At 39.9% G+C, this 20,983-nt stretch overlaps 1 protein-coding gene across 1 annotated transcript in view; it reads left to right on the top strand.

Moving 5' to 3' along the window:
* The window catches only part of specc1 (sperm antigen with calponin homology and coiled-coil domains 1), a 185,711-nt gene that overhangs the window by 104,744 nt on the left and 59,984 nt on the right, over window positions 1-20,983 (top strand). The window contains exon 3 of the mRNA XM_067407929.1: window positions 3,632-3,767. Coding sequence (XP_067264030.1) covers window positions 3,632-3,767 — 136 coding nt within the window. The remainder of the gene's footprint in view (window positions 1-3,631; window positions 3,768-20,983) is intronic.

Here is a 20,983-nt window from a genome sequence, read left to right as displayed (position 1 = left end):
TTTGACAAAAGATCTTTACCTGTGTATGCTATAGTGTATGATAGTTTAATAAAACTGTATTTTTTTCCCCGTAGTATATATTATTTTGGTTGTCACTACTGGACTGGGCTGTATTGCTAAAATATTTTTAATATTTATTACTAATGTTATATTTATAAAATTATATTCCTAATATTTGATATATATCTCAATATTTAGCAGCACTGTAAACGTGTCACCTTTCAGCTAAATTCACAGAATCCAAAATAATGTAATTTATGTTATTCGTACTGATCCAAAGAGGTTTGTTTAAGACAGCTGGTGATACATTGCTATTGCTCTTGCTAGTCAAAACTGGTAAAAAAGATCACCATCTCAATTCAAACACCTATGCAATCTTATTCCTAAATGACAATGATTCGGCTATGTCTATTAAACCTTTGACAAGTATGATCAGAATGGAACATTCAAATCTATCTTTGCGCTGCCACTGTGCCAGAGCGAGCAGGTGTCATGTATAGGTATGAAACAACTTCACAAAAAGTCTTTTCTTTTTGTTTCTGCATTACAATAATTCAAATTATTACAGAAGTACTGGGATAAAAGTTTATAGTTCAGATATAAACACTGATGTCTACGGCAGTGATCAGAATAGAGTAAATCAACATTTGAAAGCAACTTGATGCTTCAAATAAACATTGTATCTATTACATCATTACACCAGTAGGTGGCGACAAGTGACCATTAATAAAATATATTTATCATTGAATTATTCATTCAAGAGTAGTTTAAAAATATTGATTCATCCAGTAATGAGCCAATTGGAGTTTTTATGAGTAAGTCATTGAATCATTTATTCAAACCAGTTTTTTTAAATAATAAATATTAGTTAAATAGTTTTAATTAGACTGCAGCAATTAACATTTTGCAGAACCTCTAGTAAATTACATGTTATATTGTTTATTGGCTTATTCAGAATTGTGGGAGAATCATGATTTCTATTTGAGACAAACAAATGTGATTCTTAATTTATCTAGAATTGAGCAGTTCTAGTATAAAGGTTCATTTTCATAGAGAAAAACTGTTCATTTAAATTCATAAATCAGCTTAAAGATACTTTTATCAAATTTTATAAGTACACAAGCATAACAAGCATGACTAAAAGTCACAAAACTACCATTTTTTTTTTTTTTTTTACCAATTATTTACATAATTTTGAATACAAAACTACGATGACCGGGAGGGGACATGTTTCGGTTCACTTAGTTTTGTTGTGGCCATGACATTAATAATTAGTGGGAACGTCATATTAACTCGTGGCCACGCAATGTAAAGTCGTGGTCTCAAGATCCTATCTTGAGGGAATGATATATTTTTCCTGTGGCCATGACTTCTTTGTTGAGGGAACCACGTATTTATCATTGCCACAAGTTAAATGCATAAACAACCTGCGCGACCATAGCAACCTGGAAATATTAGAAATGACAGGCCTGTAATAATATTTATTTTTAATTAAGAATGACTAAATAAGAAATGATTATAATAATATATTATAGCCATTTATATTGCGAGCAATGTTGCCATAGACAGCATTTGAATAAAGTTTGTTATTATTGATAAATGATAAAAGAATATGTAAAAACATAAAATAATATAGGCCTACAAGAAAACATTTTTATCCATTCCATCTCATAGCCTTTTAAATCTATTCACTGATTGTGTCTTTATTTATTTATTTATTTATTTATTTATTTATTTATTTATTTATTATTATTATGCCTATTAAAACTAAATAAAATTAAATATTATATGTTACAATAAGCATTCCTGCATGACTGTCGGGTATTTGCAGTATTTACCAAATATAGGCTATATGGTAGACTATAAGATAATACATAACGTTAATTTGGTAAAGAAATAATGAGATCAAATGTATTATTTATTATTTATTACTTTATATAGCCTATAGGGCTACACACAAATAGGCTTTTTTGTAGCTTAAATATTCTTTTAACATAAAGCCTTTAATAATAACAAATTATTCAAACTTCATTTGAATGCTGTCACTGGCACGAGGGGCTACAGATGAAAACAGGCTAATAGTCTACAGAAATAGTCATAAATTCAAAACTTTATTGGCATGATCGGCATTTACAGTATTTACACAATATAATGTTATACTTTAAGTAACATAATGTACAGAAAGTTAAAGAGATACGGGATATTAAGGGGAAAATAAAGCAAATACGTAACAATGAATAAAAAAATGCAACCAATAATAATAATAATATAAAAAATAAAAAATAAAACGATCAGTGAATGGATTTAAAACACTGTTGTACTGGATAGATAAAAATGTACACAATATTTATTTAACACGCATGCAATACAATATGCAATATGTTAATATACTAATTTCTTAATTCTGCGCTTTTTCTTAATAAAAAAAAAAATGATCATAGGCCTATCCATTTCTGATAATTCCAGGTTGCTATGGTCACACAGGTTGTTTACACATTTAACTCATGGCCATGAGAAATATGTCGATCCCTCAACATAAAGAAGTTGTGGCCTCGAGAAAAATATATCATTCCCTCAATAGGTATGACTCCCTCGTAGGTATGACTTTACATCAGTTTCTCATGAGTTAATGGCTGCATCCGAAAACTGGAAAATGTTGCCTTTGGAGGACACATTTCAAGGTAGGAAGGTATCAAGGCATGTCTAAATCCATCGTTAGCTTCACTGTTTCCTAAGATCCCTTCATCTCATCGATTTTTGAAGGCAGCATAGATGTATCCTTTGCTGCCTTTGATATCCCACAATCCTGTCTGTGCCTTCCATTCTGTGACAGTTGAGCTAGAAAAATAAAGATGGCATCCGAAAGTTGCGTTTGCTGGTCAGTTTGTTTGTAAATGTGTGTTTTTGACCAACGTTTTCCACTTTTGATGTCATTTCTAGCAAGAAATAACTGTAGTAAATAAATATTTGTTTAGGTTTCACAAAAGCTAGTGCCATTTTGCTATAGATAATTAAACTGTTATGCTGCCTCAGAAATCCATTTCGTTAAGTGCCTTCATGCACAAACGCTACCTGATAAGGCAGCGAGGCAACAAGTCAGCTGTCTAGGTTTTCGGATGCAGCCAATATGTCGTGACCATGAACATGTCCCTTCCCGGTCACAGTACAATATTTTGTGAAAAAATTGATTCTCAGCTGTTTTCACTGCCAGTATTAAAGGTGCCCAAGAATGTTCTTTCACAAGATGTAATATAAGTCTAAGGTGTCTCCTGAATGTGTCTGTGAACTTTCAGCTCAAAATACCTCATAGATTTTTTTTTTAATTAATTTTTTTAACTGCATATTTTCGGGCACCATCAACAATGCACTGATTTACACTCGGCGCCGCCCCTTTAAGACGCGTGCTTCCTGCCACATGAGCTGTCGACTATATTACAGCGCATTTACAAAGTTCACACAGCTAATATAACCCTCAGTCTTTTAAACAAATGAGATTTATATAAGAAGGAGGAAACAATGGAGTTTGACACTCATTGTATGTAATTTCCATGTACTGAACTCTTGTTATTCAACTATGCCGAGGTAAATTCAATTTTTGAATCTAGGGCACCTTTAATGTTCTTGTGTGTAGATAAAAAGGGCGAGCAGTGATGATGCTCTGGCTAAACCTGTTCTGGGTTCAGCGGCTGCAGTGTCCCGCATGAAGAAGACCATCACCACAGGAGCCATCTCTGAGCTTACAGACAACAGACCACGCAGCGCTTCAAGTAGGATTTTACAACCTATAGACATAAATCTCATGCAGTCATACTTATTTCCTAAATAGTGTGCGGTTTAAACAGAGATGATTTTGTTACTTTTTGAATTATTTAATAATTATGTTTATTTAATCTCTTAATTTATCTCATAAATGGTAAGTAACGTGTGGATGGAATACTATATATTTCAAATTTCAATCACGTTTCACTATATTGATATTTATCAGGGTTTCTGCGGGTCTTAAAAACTTTAAAAAGTCTTAATATTTCCTTTTAATCAGAGCAGAAGGTCTTAAATTCCTAAAATCATGGCATTAAACATTGCATGCATTACAAAAAAAGAATATCTTCCTCAGTATTTTTTCCAATACAAATATCTAAACATCTTTGAATCTAGATACATTAACTTGAAATGCAATTGTAAAAAAAACTAATTAACAAAATTAATTGAGTTTATGCTTATAACAAGAACAAATATCTGTCAATGAGTTATCAAAACTTCCCTTTGAATTAAGCTGATTTTTCCAAGCCCATTGGCAGATATTTATTCTTGTTTTAATCATAAACTCACTTCATTTTCATCAGTTTCACAGAAAACAAGACTTCATACTTTCCTATATTTTGTATCTCCAGTAAATGTATCTTGATTTTAGAATCTTTAGATGTTTGTACTGGAAAACAATAGTTTTTTGCAGTGTGATTAGAAAGATATTTCCATATTGTAGTGGTTGGGAGCAGAGCGAATCAAATGTGTTTTTTTTTTTTTTTGTTTTTTTTTTAATAAATGAATTAAAAAGTAAATGTACTCCGAAGTGCTAATACAAATGATTGTGTTTCTTCCTAGATATTTACATTCAGAGAATATATTGATGTATTGTGTTCCCTTCAGTTTAGTCTTTAAATTTTCTTTATTTGGTCTTAAATTTACAAACAAATCCTGCAGAAATATCCCTTTAAGGTCCCTTTTAGAATAAAATCACTGCCCAGCTCTTGTGAGTGCAGATGATCACCTCTAGAGGGCACCAGGAGACCGTTCTCTGATATTAAATCTCTATTGTATGCAGATGATGGCAGTTCAATATTTAACAATGTACAGTATTTGTGTAAAAGACAACTCCTTGAATTTGAACTATACTAAAGAAATACAACAGATTTGTTTTCCCAGCAGAAATGAACAGAATCCAAAGCTGATATGGAAAACATGACTTAGTCTTCCAGTATTAGACGATGAAAACAGAACCACCAAAAGTGATCTGATTTGGTTCTGATTAAATTGTCTTTGAGAAATTAGATATGAGGGATTGTGTCTTTGTAGAGTGCATGTATCTGTGCTCTCTATTGACCTCAGATGGGGATATTTAATGTATTCGCAAATGAAAACAAGGGATAGACTGTTTTATGCCCTGTACTATTTTGTACTTGTGTTGATTGTTGGAGTAGATTGATGGAGTCTGATATCAATAATTCCTCTTTTGTCAACATTCCCACACACAGAAGAAAGATACAAGCTGGAATAGACATTGTGTTGAACAGGAATGCTGCCTGGCCACATGACCTCTGTGGGATTGGCTATATGTTAAAATACCGGTATCAGGGTGTAGCAGAATTCTTTGTACTTCATATAATGCTCTGCTGGCTGTTTTATCTGTAGGTGAAGGAGGTGCTATAGTGCTCAATTATTAAGATGGATTATGACATGAAAAAAAGAATAGACAGAAAATCATCATGGTCAGGTACTAGACAAGAGGACAGTGGGAAATATGGGAGATTTTTTTCATTCTTAAAGGGATAGTTCACTTATAACTGTCATAATTTACATTACTTTCATGTTGTTGCAAACCTGTAAGCTGTTACTTTTTATGCAGAATAAAAAACAAAGGTTTTTTTTTTTTTTTTTTTAAATAATCTTCTGTTGCCAGCTTGGTGCTCAAGAAACATTTCTGTTGAAAACAGTGTAGCGTATGCACACGTATCAGGATAATCAATAAACTTTGGAATGTTCAGAATGCTTTTAGCATGCTGGACTGGGTTGTAAAACCCCCCCAGAGACTGACCAGATCCACATTCCAACACCCCACACACACAGGGACACACAAAAACACACACACAGACAGACACAGAAACACACAATCATACATTTTCAACTGTATTTGTAAACTACCACTATGCTGAAATATATATTTCATATATTTTTAGGGCCTATGCATGTTTCCTAGTGTTTAAATGAGTGTATTTGTGCTAGTGTGCATTTTAACGATATAATTTTGTCTGTAAACCATAACTTCTCTCCTATGCCTTTCTGACCTATCGAGTTTGGTCTCGCCGTAAAGCTCCGGACACGAGCTATTTACTGAGATATGTCACACCGCTGACAAATGCATTTTTCTATGTGTTTAATGATACTGTGAAGAACACACTCCATTTGGAGATCTGAATTGATAGTCATAACTCATGCAGATTAAGTCGTGAGGCCAAGCAAAGGAAAAGCTTTCCCGCCAACTTTGCACCCATGTTATTGGCTACCCCACCTCAAGGAGGTGTGTCGGCTTATCTGTCATAAAAGCAAGGACGCCCTCTCTCCCGTGTTCTCTCCCGATTGTCTCACGAGCATCTCGTGCACGTTTTTCCCGGACCCCTCCGGTGACCACGCGCTGCCACCGCGCTCAGCTTCGGGATCGCCATCTTCCAGCGAAACTCACTCTCGTCCTCAGTTCAAACCTTCCCGCTGAACGGAGGAAGCCAACGAACTGCACCAGCGCTAACCTGAAATTCGACACACGCAACCAATGCAAGTATACTGCCGTTTCTCAATCTTAGATGATGAAACTGATTTCCGTGCTGGCTTAGGACTGGTTGTGAGTTTGCTACTTGCCTTCTCTCTCTTTCCTTCTCTACTTCTATTCTTGTACATAGGTGTGTATTTTCTTGTATATATATTTAGAACCTCTGTATTCGTAGTTTGCATATATTAAAACGTTATTCATGCTCGATTGTTCTGTTTGTTCTTTCAGCGGAAAACCCAAGTCACTTTAACGTTTTTCGATCGCTTTATGCTTTAGTTATTTTCATGGCCAGAGAATAACTCCGTTTATAATATTCTGTGAGGGACTTAGTTTGCTGGACAAACGAGCAGTTTCTCTAAATAATTATTAAACCAGAACTAATCATATATGTAATTGATTATAATTCGTTGTAATTGATTCACAATATATGTTTAATTCCCCATTGGGTCGATATATGAATATAATTATTCATAACCTTATGAATTGTTATATTCATATTTCATCCATAAATTGATTAATAACCGCTACATTCGTTACATATATTATTTGGTGGAGGATTCGCGAGCAACGTTTTAAACTTGGTTTTCGGTAAAAGAGCAATGTAGAATAATTTTGTATGATTTAACTTACATGCGCGTTTTATTCAGTGAGAAGACGCACGGGTCCTCTCTACGCACCGTTAACAAGCTGCTGTTTGTGTCTAAAAACACTGCAGGCCTAGCCTTGGTTGACCGTGAAATACACTGCAGTCTATTGATATTTCAAGCTCGTATCTGTGAAGGACGACAATCTTTGCAGTAAGTTACAGTTTTGAATATTAATTTCCGCTTGAATAAACGAATTGAATCGTGTTCAGCAAGTTTAGAGGGTCGTGGCGAGATTCCTGCGACCACTCTTTCGAGGCCTCATTATATTTACCCGCTACTGAATCTGAATTTCTTGTGTCGTCCAAAAATTCACAATAGCCGGTTTGCTCCTGGGTTACGTCGTTTGGACTAGCTACCCAAAACCACGTGATCCCCGTTACAGATCTAATCGGAAAAGCAGTCCGTCTGGTTTATCGATTGATGTGTAATAATTTGGAGCTCGTATCAGCATTCTGATCCAATGTTGATTAGTAACAGCGGCGAAGCAATCCCGCAAAAGTTACATATTCGCGTGCATTAAAGTTTGCACCAAAGGGACTGATTCCCAGAGTTGTGTACCCGTGAGTAAAACGGTACACATATATTTATGAAAGAATCCGCTGAGGTTCTATAGTTGTAATCGTGACCGTGCAGTTAAAACAGCGTAAGGGTCAGAAACCCACAAGCGCGCTCGTTTTTGTATCACGAATTAAAGAAAGGGGATGCAGTAACTCTGACCAGACGCCAGAGGGCAGTCTGCTCAGGTGTGCCACCCCTCCCTACTTATTGGTTGTGTGGACTCAGTGACGCCACCGCGTGGACGTTCTGAGTTAAAGCCGCTCCATACTTTGAACTGAAATTATCTCCAAGTTATCTTTTGCTTCTCTATACTGCGGGGAGTTGTAAAAGTAATTTGCTTTTGGTGGTTATGCTTTCCAATCATTGTTGGAATGTGGTTTACTGATTTAAATTTAATTTAAACACGTTTAAATTTTTAATTTAAATTGTTTCCCTTCCAACAAGGGAATTCACTTTCTGAGAGTGCGCCCCCTGGTGGACACTGTCAGATAAGTCAATTCTCTTTTCCCTTGTATTCTTTTTCCTGTATTCACAGATCTACTTTATTTTATTTTATTTCAGTTTATTTATTTTATTTTTATTCCACTTTGTGTTATTTCATCCATTCCCTTTTTGTCTTTTCTCTCTCTCAAGTTATTTCTTTAGTTTACTTTGGAAATTCATTCCCTTTATTACTTAATGTTTTATTTTATTCACTCTTAGTTCTGGGTCCTGTGTGTTATTGGCTGGCAATAATATTCACGCACACCCAAGCCTCCCTTATTTCATACACTTATTTTTGAATTTAATTAAATAACATTTAATTCAATTTTAAAATTAAGTAGTGTCAATCAGTTGGCATTTTGCTATCAACAAGCAATTCTCTTTAGGAAAAATCTGCAAATAGGGAAGGCTTTCTCTTTTCTTTCTCCCATTCTGTTATTCTATGCACTCATTTAAATTTAATTGAACAAGTTTAATTCAAATTTGAATCAAGTGCCTCTGAATTATCCTCTTTTCGCTTTTTCCCATCCTGTTATTCTATGCACTCATTTAAATTGAATTGAACAGAGTTTAATTCAAATTTGAATCAAGTGCATCTGATTTGTTTTTGTTTTCTGTTATTTTTACTTTTGTTCTGCTTCTAGCTAGTTCATTTTAGACCCCTACTCTTTTATCCTACACACTTAATTAGTTAAATTCTATTTAAACAAGATTTAAATTGAGTTTTAAATTTACAATTAAGTCGTGTTTACCTGATTGTTTGTGCACTTGCAGATAAGGCCCTTTAGCGCCCTGGGGTGAGCTGACGGTTGCTCCAGTGAGTTCCAGTGAGTGGAGCTACCTGGCCTGGCGCTTCTTACACTAACCGTGTGTGAATCGTGGACATTCTGACCCCGTATCACGGGCAACACGCAAGGACATCAGCGAGTTGTGTATCAGGTACAGGGAGGCAACGAGACCCGGGGTGACAACAAGCGGCAATTTTGTTTAATTTCCCTGCTCAGGCTTCTGCACGACAGAACCGCCCGTTTGGAGTAACTGCCCGTAAAGGGGACAGACTCTGAGTTCAGGGAAAACTCAATCTTGACTGGTCACTCGGGCCGTTGGCGCAAATACCTTACCGAAGTGCGCAATTGTACTGGTGTTCCCTGTTTGAGAGGTTGCACCGTGGTACAAAGGGGACAGGTGGCCACGGACACCGCAGTAGAGTGTTTGAACGTCGAGGAAAGGTTGCCTGCCATTGAGTTCTTATCTGAGCACCCACAATTCACCCAGGCCTAAATTAGTGACATACAGTCATTTCACCTAATTGAAAGCCACAGAATATTACATATTCTTCAATTACTCAGGTGCGGGCCAACCCTTATGCTCTCGATCCATACCATCCCTCTAGGTTTTATGACGCAACAGTGCACTCGCCGGACACCGTCATAAACCCAGCTGGAATAGGAAGTTTAAGTTTCACTTCTCCCCTCTAGCCCTTCTGTTTTAGTTTATTGCGATTCTATTTTTATTCCTTTCTATTTGTTTACTGCTATATTTCTCATTTAATTGCATCCACCCTGTTCTGTTTTGCTTCTCTACTGTGTTTGTTTCTTTCAGTTCATGTAAAAGCAGAGCCTGTGAGAGCCATCACGGAAAACTGAGTAATAGATAGACGACCGAGCAGCGAGAGTCATCAAAGGACTCTTAGGGCTACCGCCTGTCAAAATCTTTATTCAAATCCGGCACTCACCCACACAAATTGACCCGCGTGGTCCTTTTGGCTATCGACAATTAAGTGTCTAGCCTACATTCCACTAACTGTCTGCACCAGTTAACTGGAACCAAACCAAAGAATTATATAATCATGCATTATTATAAGTCGTTAGCCCTGCGCGTGCTTGCATTGGTTCTGTTTGTGCTGTCTTTCTCTCGCCAACAGCAAGCTAACGTGTTCAGAGCAGCCAGCCCCAGCACCCATGGGGACGGACTCAAGACCGGGTTGGGCTCCCTGACCAGCACAATCCTGCCCAACGACGCTGTGGATCCCCAGCACCTAAGCAACGAGCAGCTGGACGACAACCTGAATCGACTAATGGCCCACGATCCAATGCCGAGCTACAAAGAGTGGGCGAGAGTCATCCGAGCCATCGCCCACAACCTCAAGCTCCAGGCGGAGGACGCCCGGAGGAATCAGGCCCAGATTCATCGTCACCACGATCAGCGACTCGTCGAGACCCAGGACCAGCGTTGGACAGCGGACGAATCCAAACCCGAGCTGCAGGAGGAGCTGCAAAGACTTCAAAAAGCCCTTGCAGAGCTCCACCTGGAGGTGGAGCGTAGAAAACTGACTGGAAAACTCCAACACAGCGAAGCTCCCCTAGCCAAAGCAGAGACTACACTGAAAGACAGACACACTAAAGCCCTGACCTGTGAAAATCATCTCAAACAGGCCCAGAAAGGAGTTATGGCTCCGAAACAACAAAGAGACTATGTGAATGAACTTGACACTGGTTACAGAGTACTGAAAAGTGGCATGGGAGGGGAAACACACATCACCGAGTTTCCCCTAACCAGTCAAGAAGCCCTAATTCCAAATGGGGTTAAAAGTCCACTGCCCAAAACGTCCAACGGCCAAGAACCTTCGCCAGCAGCTGTCACATCCAACTGCCAGCACCTGCGACAGGTTCTGATCCAAAAGCTTTCTGACCCTGCATCAGATCAAGGGCTCCCTGCTGCCATGGACCTAAAACGGGGCAGACTGAATAACCCATACACTTTCTACAGCCGAATGCAAAGAGGGTACTACGGAGCACGTAACCAGCCAGCAACGGAGGAAGATTTCATCTTCAACCCTCTGCTTCTCCGAGAGCTGCACCCTGCGGTGAGTGATCATCTGGCAGCCTTGGCCTGCTCAAGCAGCATGTCTATTCAGCAGCCGCGAGACTTGGTCGACGAAGCTCAAGCCAAGCAGAGAACTGCGTCTAAAAAGACTGTAGAAATTCCAACCAGTTACCCAGACTCCGATCACTGTCCAGAAACCTGTCCTTACCTTTTTGAAAGACTGAGAAATGAAGCTGAAAGACAAACTCAGACTCTCAAGTCACAAAGATGTGAGCTGAATGTGCAGTCGCACAGTCCAAATGAGGTCCACCTTGAACACACAGCTCCCACACACCACACCATTGGTCGAGTGAGCCTGGTACCTCCTGTGTGCGTAGCGCAAATGGACACGTTTCTCTGTTCCACTCACAAAGACCTGCTAGACTGTTTTGAGCCCTTATTGAACGCCAGACCACTGAAAATCTGGGCTCAAGTGTGTGAACTTCTGCCTTCCCAGTCACCCAGGCCACCTGAGCCAGACGGTCAGGTCACAGAGGTCGCGGGAAATCTCCCAGCTAACCGCGGGAACCCGGTCTTAGAGCACAGTTCAAGTTCGCTACCCGGCACACTTCAACCCACCATAGACTGTAGCTCCCTCTGCTCCAAGGTCATGACAGACTCACAGCTGAATGATGTAACTACAACAGACATTATTCTCACACTGTGGGCAGACAACTCAGCCTTCAGCCACACGCTGTTAAGTGCCCTCATTGAAGGAACACCGGACCTCCCATTTGTCAACATGCAAATACGCTTCCCATTGGACTTTCGTCTGTCAACCATGATGACCGTCAAGGACATCTGCGTTGTGAACTTCAAATGGAACAACCGGCATTTAACCCATCACTTCCTGGTCCTTCCAGACATCCTGATGCACTCTAGTGCTCATACGGACAGTGCAAATGAGTTGTTGTGGGCCCCAATGACTGTACAGCTTCCTGTTGTTCCTGTCAACACTGCCAACTTCCTGTCAGGCCAGACTATCCAACAGGTCTGCATCCTGATCAACATACAGGAACCTGTAGTACCACCTTACACCAAAGGGGGTGCTGTTTGGATCAACATACAGGAAATTGTAGTACCACCTTACACCAAAGGGGGTGCTGTTTGGCTCAACAGGCAATGTGGTCAAACCCTAAGCCACATGCTGGGCTCCTTCACACTGTCACCTGAAGGCGTGGAACTTGGACTTGCTCTAAAAGCCACACCGCTAACTGAAGTGTCACCCTACGTAGTTCACAGCTGGCTCAACGAATGCATGGTCACAGACATCAGCATTCCCAAAGCCCACCATCTAGAATGGATAATGGACCACGGCCCCTATGACTTTGAACGCAAGTTAACAGTCATTAACTTAATACCAGCTGCCATGGTCCCAGAAGGAAGCTTAAGCAACACAAGTTTCACAGCATCCTTCAAGAGCATCTCCATCACTTCCATCAAACTGGTACCCACAGAACAGGTGCACAGAACGGAGCTGATGGAGGACAAACACCTTGCAGTACCCACAGTCGCTAACCAGCCTGCCTGTGAAACTCAGGAAAGCGCTGCACCTCGGACAGCCAACCTGACAGCTTACACTACAACAGAGGAGCCCTTCCCAAGGTTTGAGCCTAAAGGCCAACAGATCCAGAAAGATGCAAGTGCGCTAAAGAATGATGCAGACTGTCGAAGACTCAGAAACGTCTTGCACAAATTCAAAGTGACATTTGACAAAGACCTTTTATGCTGTGGTCTCACTAAACTTCACACAGTGCATAGTGCAACACACCCAAATGCTCCTCCCACCTTAATCAGGCAGTACGAAGGTCACATCGCCCCACATGAACCAGTACAGGTGGTTGTTCATTCAACAGAAGGAAAAGGTGTTATCTGCCCATGCAACAGCACCTATTCAGTCCCTACCTGGTCCATTGTCAAACCAGACAGCAAGTGGCGACCCACCAGCGACTTCAGGAGGCTGAACCAGCAGGTGCCACTGCCACAACGTGCCAGAAAGCACAAGTCTGCACGGAGCGGAGATTCAGCTGCCTATCAAAACTGCTATAACAGCACACCAGCGTTGACACTTGAGATACTGGTACCCCAACAACAGCGACCAGCCTGTCACAGATACCTCAAAGAGAATGCGTGCCAAGGAATGCCCACGGCCTATGTCGATGGACGTTCCTACAACCATGAGGGCATCCCACAGGCAAATGCAGGGGTACGATGGTTAAGAAACCAACCCTGCCAACCACAGAACAGCAGGTGGGGCCCCCAGTCATGTCAATATGGTGAAGCAGCAGCTACCCTCAAAACCCTTCACGTCTCCTCAGCTCATAACATCAGGGAACTCATGTGCACAGACTCACACGTTGCCAGACCTTGTTTCACATGCCATCTTCTGGGCTGGAAACAAACTGGTTTCAAGACTGAATGCAACAAGCAGGTGAAACATCAACACATGTTCCAGACACGTGATCACCTCACCCAAGCACACGACATGATCGTTTACTGGGAAAAGGTGAAAAGATGCTTGAAGCAACCAGGGCGTGACAAAGGTGTGAACGACCAAACTAATGCCCTTGCCAAGACTGGCACACTGCATAACAAGCTATGGTCACACCCACCCCATTCACCCACCCTTAGTGTGGCAACAACAACCCGCAGCCAGCGGACTGTTCCTGCAACATTTCCCACCTTACTGCCACTGCCACTGACAACCAAACTTTCCAACATTTCCATTCGACATGTTTTGTACCACCACTCAGACCCCTCCAACCTCCCGTTCCCGGCATCTGGTCCCACGGCGGCCCCTAGCAACAAACGACTGCACGAGACCGACCACATGCTGCGTGTGGGAATAAACTTTCTAAAGTATGTCCCTGATGTCCTCACAGCGCCAAAGCTTGTACTGCCACAGGGCCAAAAGGGGGGTGAACTGATATACACCCACGACACACCATGTGCCAAACACCATGGCACCAGAACTACGGACGAGACATTAAAACAAGTGGCGCACTGGCCCAGCATGCAGCAAGATGTGGCAGAGCACGCCAGAGGATGTCAAGTTTACCGTCATGTCCAGACTGCAAACGCAAAGCACCGAGCTTCACTGCAAAACCGAGGAATCACATTTCCACGGTCAGTCGACCAGAAAGACTGGACGGTAAAACCTCCTCTGATGCTCATGGCCATCACAGACACCGTACAGGAGTCAACTCAGGTGTTCCCCACAGAACTACTGTTGGCACGGCAGGTGCCACTGCCGTTGCATCTGTACCAACCAGGAGACTTGAGTCTCATCACAGCCTGCTCCCCTCATCAGCAGCACAACAAGCTCCGCCTACAACTGAGAAAGCAACTCGCAACACAGAGCCAAACCCTGCAAACCACCTGCAAATCCTGGAAAGGTATTGCGGTGGTTCTCCGCACTCACAGTTTCCTGCTGATCCAAACTGCGAACTCAAGGAAGCAACTGTTTACAGTCCTCCAGAATGACTTTGCCCAAAATCAGCTGGTTATAGCTCTGTTGACAGACCTGCTGCGAGAAATTAGCTTCTCTATGGACAGAGTGGCTATGAATAGGAGTCCTCAGTATCCTACACAAACTGTGCTGGACTTTGCTACTGGCAGACCCAAAGACATGGTCAATGTCAGGTGGCGGCAACGTAACACCCATGCCAAGAAACACACCTCAGTTGCGGTAGCCTACCACAACAGCAACCCACGGCTGTGCCCGGCTCCCCACTTTCGCAGGTGTAGTTTCACCAAAGACTTTCAGTACTTCTGCCCAAACCAGCTCTTCCTCAGAAACCACACTGAAGGAATGGGCCGGTTGCAGCCCATGACCAGCGACACACGCTGCCCGGCCAAGCCTCGCACCCCAGTTATCGGAACACAAGCCGAGACTGTGGGTGATCGACTGCTCATCCACACCCCCACTCATGCTGCCATCCTAATCTACAATCAGCACAACACCACCACTCGTGTCAGCCTGCCCAATCCAAGTAAGAGGATCCAGGTACCCCTGAGTTCCATCCTTTATCACAGCCATCTGGCAGTGCACTGTCTCTCAAGCAAAGAGGACCAGTCAGAACTGGAAATCCCATCTTCCCCCAGGGATCACAATCACACCTTAGATCCAGGAATGGAACTGAGGATTGACAAAGGGGGTCCCAGCTAAGTGACAGTACTCCTATTGATGCAGCCCTCCAAGCACTCTCACGACTGCCTGTCCTGACCAGCTCACCTAGAGCCCGAGCTTGGACTGCTGCCAACACAATCCGTTGCCTCTCCATGGCAATCAAGTACGCACTCGCCCTGGGCCTGGCCTTCATCCTATCCCAAGGGATCAAAGGGATGCAAGAATCCATGGACAGGTGCTTATCTGCCCTCCCTCAAGGACCAGTAGGAACCACCTGCTGCGTGACCATCCGGATCCATGTGCCATCGAACTTGGTTACCGTCCAACGAAGTCCGCACAGGAACTTCGTTGGCCGAAAGGGGGAATCTGTAGCGTATGCACACGTATCAGGATAATCAATAAACTTTGGAATGTTCAGAATGCTTTTAGCATGCTGGACTGGGTTGTAAAACCCCCCAGAGACTGACCAGATCCACATTCCAACACCCCACACACACAGGGACACACAAAAACACACACACAGACAGACACAGAAACACACAATCATACATTTTCAACTGTATTTGTAAACTACCACTATGCTGAAATATATATTTCATATATTTTTAGGGCCTATGCATGTTTCCTAGTGTTTAAATGAGTGTATTTGTGCTAGTGTGCATTTTAACGATATAATTTTGTCTGTAAACCATAACTTCTCTCCTATGCCTTTCTGACCTATCGAGTTTGGTCTCGCCGTAAAGCTCCGGACACGAGCTATTTACTGAGATATGTCACACCGCTGACAAATGCATTTTTCTATGTGTTTAATGATACTGTGAAGAACACACTCCATTTGGAGATCTGAATTGATAGTCATAACTCATGCAGATTAAGTCGTGAGGCCAAGCAAAGGAAAAGCTTTCCCGCCAACTTTGCACCCATGTTATTGGCTACCCCACCTCAAGGAGGTGTGTCGGCTTATCTGTCATAAAAGCAAGGACGCCCTCTCTCCCGTGTTCTCTCCCGATTGTCTCACGAGCATCTCGTGCACGTTTTTCCCGGACCCCTCCGGTGACCACGCGCTGCCACCGCGCTCAGCTTCGGGATCGCCATCTTCCAGCGAAACTCACTCTCGTCCTCAGTTCAAACCTTCCCGCTGAACGGAGGAAGCCAACGAACTGCACCAGCGCTAACCTGAAATTCGACACACGCAACCAATGCAAGTATACTGCCGTTTCTCAATCTTAGATGATGAAACTGATTTCCGTGCTGGCTTAGGACTGGTTGTGAGTTTGCTACTTGCCTTCTCTCTCTTTCCTTCTCTACTTCTATTCTTGTACATAGGTGTGTATTTTCTTGTATATATATTTAGAACCTCTGTATTCGTAGTTTGCATATATTAAAACGTTATTCATGCTCGATTGTTCTGTTTGTTCTTTCAGCGGAAAACCCAAGTCACTTTAACGTTTTTCGATCGCTTTATGCTTTAGTTATTTTCATGGCCAGAGAATAACTCCGTTTATAATATTCTGTGAGGGACTTAGTTTGCTGGACAAACGAGCAGTTTCTCTAAATAATTATTAAACCAGAACTAATCATATATGTAATTGATTATAATTCGTTGTAATTGATTCACAATATATGTTTAATTCCCCATTGGGTCGATATATGAATATAATTATTCATAACCTTATGAATTGTTATATTCATATTTCATCCATAAATTGATTAATAACCGCTACATTCGTTACAACAGTTTTACTGTTTAAAAGTTTTGTAGAAACCGTGAAACATTTTCAGGATTCTTTGATGGATAGAATAGAAATTTGAAATAGAAATTGTTTGTAACAATGTAAAAGTCAAATCGTGTCACCTTTATTTATATAATACAATACAGATTGTTTCAAAGCAGCTTTACAAGGATAAACAGGAAAATGATTCAATGATGCAAACAGAGTTAAATTCAAAATCAAATGTGAAATGAGTTCAATTCAACTATAAAACAGTTCTATGGAAAACAGCGATGGCATCGTCCAGTGTCAGAACGCTGTAGTGAGAAAGCTGAGAGAATAATATAAGCGTAAATGCCGTGATGTTACATCAGATGTTATAGGTAGTGTTCCCAGTTCTTGTCCTAATTTATGTAGCCTAATAATCATTTAACAGATTTTAATTATAGGAATGAGATAGTGTGTTATGTGTATGCTAGGTTAAAAAGATAGTATTCTAGTTTATTGTGTGTGGAGCTTTTTAGTCCAATTATTACATTTTTTTTTCAGAATTTAGTAGTAGGAAATTACTAGTCATCCAATTTTTTTTTTTTTTTTTTTAAATCTACTATGCGTTCTGTTAGTTGTGTGAAATGGTATGTTTCATCAGGCCTCGAAGAAGTAAAGGCTGACTATCATCTGCATAACAGTGAAAACTAACGCCATGTTTTCTGTCGCTGTTGATCAATTGAATGTGTCCTTGCTGTATACAAATTCCAATAAACTTAAAACTATATGTATTTTAAATTAATTTTATATTACATATTTCTAAAATGTTATATTATATCATACATAAGTATTAAATAAAACTTAAAAAAAAATGGTGTTAGCGTTTGTGTATCTTTGTAATAAAATATTTGTGTTACTGTTATGAAATGTAGAAATAAATATATTTTTTAATAAGAACAAAATCAAAATCTTACATGCACTAGACAGGAAATGTAGCATGATGCTTTTTTCTTGCAACATTGGTGAAACAACTCTTAGAATCAAAGGAGAGCAAATATAACACTGACTGCATAGCTATGTAATAATTTCATCATGTGAGTCAAGATGTCTGATGGTTTAATATTGTCATGTTTTTGCTCTCGGTATATTAGCAGGGCAACCGCCTTTTCAGCTCCTATTCTGTCTGTTGATGTGCTTTGTTGTCATGTTGCTGAATGATTAAGTAGCTGGCTGCTAACCAAGGAATACCATGAAAATTTAGACGGTTGGTCTTAATTATTACATATCATGATACATCAGCAGCCCTTCAGAAGCTGGTCTTAAATTAGGGATTCACCTAATATAATACAAAAATACCCTGCTAATGCCAGAATGAAAATAATACATACTACATAAATTACATTCTGAAATATCAAAATGAGAAAATATTTAGTATGAATTAGCACAACTTAATGTGTATGAAACCATACGATTTTTAGAAAAAATAAAAAAAATAATATAATTATTATTAAAAATAACAACCCCCCCCCCCCCAAAAAAAGTCCACCCTAAACCTAACCCTCAAGTGGCTTTTAAGCAGATTGTATGAAAACACATAAATGAGATCATACAAATTCATCACTAATTTGCCAAAATGTAAAATTGTTACAAACTGCCATGATATATAGTTTGAGACAGTAACAATGTTTTATGGAGACTTATCAGCCACTGCTACAGTATATGACAACTCACATCACCTTAGCCAGCCATAGCAGGGCATCATTAATATTTAAATGAAGCTTTCCTTTGCTTTTAGGTCTCAAAAGTGCAATGAAGTGAGAGCCACTTGGTCTCTCGTCTATAAATAACATCTATGTCAGCGTTAGTGGACAACCTGCCCATTTGTGCCTAAGGTCACATGTCCTTCTGTGTCGTCTTTTAATTAACACTCACATTTCCAATACATAACACTTCCCAGCTCTGTGATGCTGTATCAGTTACCATATAGAGACTGCTTATGTGAGCAGTTAGGCTGGCTATAATAGCGCTTATGTCATTGTCAGACGTATTAAGTTTATGACTCAGTGTTGAGGATTTAGCGTATGTGTGAATAGTGCATTGTCACTCTGTTCCACACCACCATCTTACAGTAGTTGAGACTCACAGAGTGGGCTCAGCTGAAGCTGATGGTAAATTAGACAGAGCTGCCATGTTAATCTCTCCCTTGATAGGCCATGTGTTGCCATTCTGCATACTAAATTATGCAAAAAAAAAAAAGTTTAGGGAAAGAAAGATTTTTTTCCCTACTTTTTTTAAAAAAAATTAATATTTTCAACAAGGATGCATTAAAATGATCAGAAGTGACAGTAAATACATTTATAATGTTACAAAAGTTGTAACATTAGATTTATATTCTTCAGACAATAAGACGGAATGTTACCAGATCAGCATGTTAGAATAATTTCTGAAGGATCATGTGACACTGAAGACTGGAATGATGATGCTGAAAATTCAGCTTTGCCATCGCAGGAATAAATTACATTTTAAAATCTAATAAATTAGGCTATGTTCATGCTGTCAGTTTTTGGGATTGACAACAGCATTTACTTACAGGTGTCAAATGTCTCGAAATGTCCTATTCACACAGCAACTTACAGTAGTGTCTCTGTCTGTATGAACGTGCAGGAGTCAAGCCTATATTCTCTTACCAGTAACCATAACGTCAGTGTCAAAAGTAATACCAAAGATGGCGTCATCCATTGCGTTTATGATACCTGAATATGGATGTGAGTTTGGTTATAGAATGCGGTCATTACTGTAGATAACTAAATTGTGTGTGAACGTAATCGTATTAATGAATCAAATACAGGACTGATGACATTTTGTGAATGTGGCTATAGAAGGACTTTGAAGATTGTTGTGTGACAGGGTTCAGACATACCTCCCCACTGTAATTTAAACGAGTACAAAGACATTTTTATCTTCTGTAGAAAAATAGTGCTGACACTGGATACGGATGAAACTTTCTAGTGCACATTCCGAGTGCCTGCTTTTGCACATGCTAGCAAATGCATTATTCTTTAAAAGGCTATGCATTCCGCAGTATGTATGGCTTAAGTGTTTGCTTCAAAACTGAAGTATACTTTGGGGTTTATACCAACAGGAATACCAGAATGGGACATGACATTAGTATCTGCAATGTCCTGTTCACAAACTCCTAGACTAGTAGTCCTACCTATAAAATGATTTAGATATTACAGCTCAAATAATACACATTTTGCATGTAAAATTAATATACAGTATGTCCTTTAAAAAACATTAGCTGCACATTCCTGTTTGTAAACCCTCCTGGAATGCCTTGCCCCATTGAATTCAATTGTAAAATGTTTTGTTTGTTTTTACAAACTGAGGGATGCACCAACAATTTATTTTAGAGGTAATAGAAAATCTGATGCTCAGCTTGTATTAAACCTGGAACATTCCTTTAATGTTTAACAGTGCTAACTTTGAACTCATGTACGGTCAGTGACATGAGATCAGTAAGAGGTCTGGGTGGACACAGATCCACTCAGCTGTAGTTTACAGAGGCTTTGTGAGCTACATGAGTGCAGATTAGAACTGGGCTTATTTAACAAGGGTGAAGAGACTTTTATAACCCCAATAAAATTCAGGAATAAGATAAAAATAATAAAATAATTCTTATAATAATTTACACTCCCTTTAATTACTTTAATAATTCACACACCCTTAAAATAACTATCAAAAAGTGTGATGATGAACCTGGACAATGCCATCATCACTAGAGTACTTGTAATCAGTATTTTTTTGTGTTTGCATTGATTGTATGAAAGGTTTGTTATCTGATGCATGTGGATGTATGTATTAAGAGACAATACCAACAGCAATTGTTCAAATATGGTGAATATATTTTCTAAAGCAGGGAGAGATGTGTGAATGCTATGATGTGTTAAATGTTTCTTTCATGCTTTATTTGTTGTGCTTGTTGGTATTATGATGATGGAATGTAAGAAATTAATTGTTGAATATGTATTTATGTGACATTGTTATGCAATTAAGTTTG

Source organism: Chanodichthys erythropterus, chromosome 13 (assembly GCF_024489055.1).
Source record: "Chanodichthys erythropterus isolate Z2021 chromosome 13, ASM2448905v1, whole genome shotgun sequence".
NCBI lineage: Eukaryota > Metazoa > Chordata > Actinopteri > Cypriniformes > Xenocyprididae > Chanodichthys > Chanodichthys erythropterus.
This window is presented reverse-complemented; position numbering and strand designations above follow the sequence as displayed.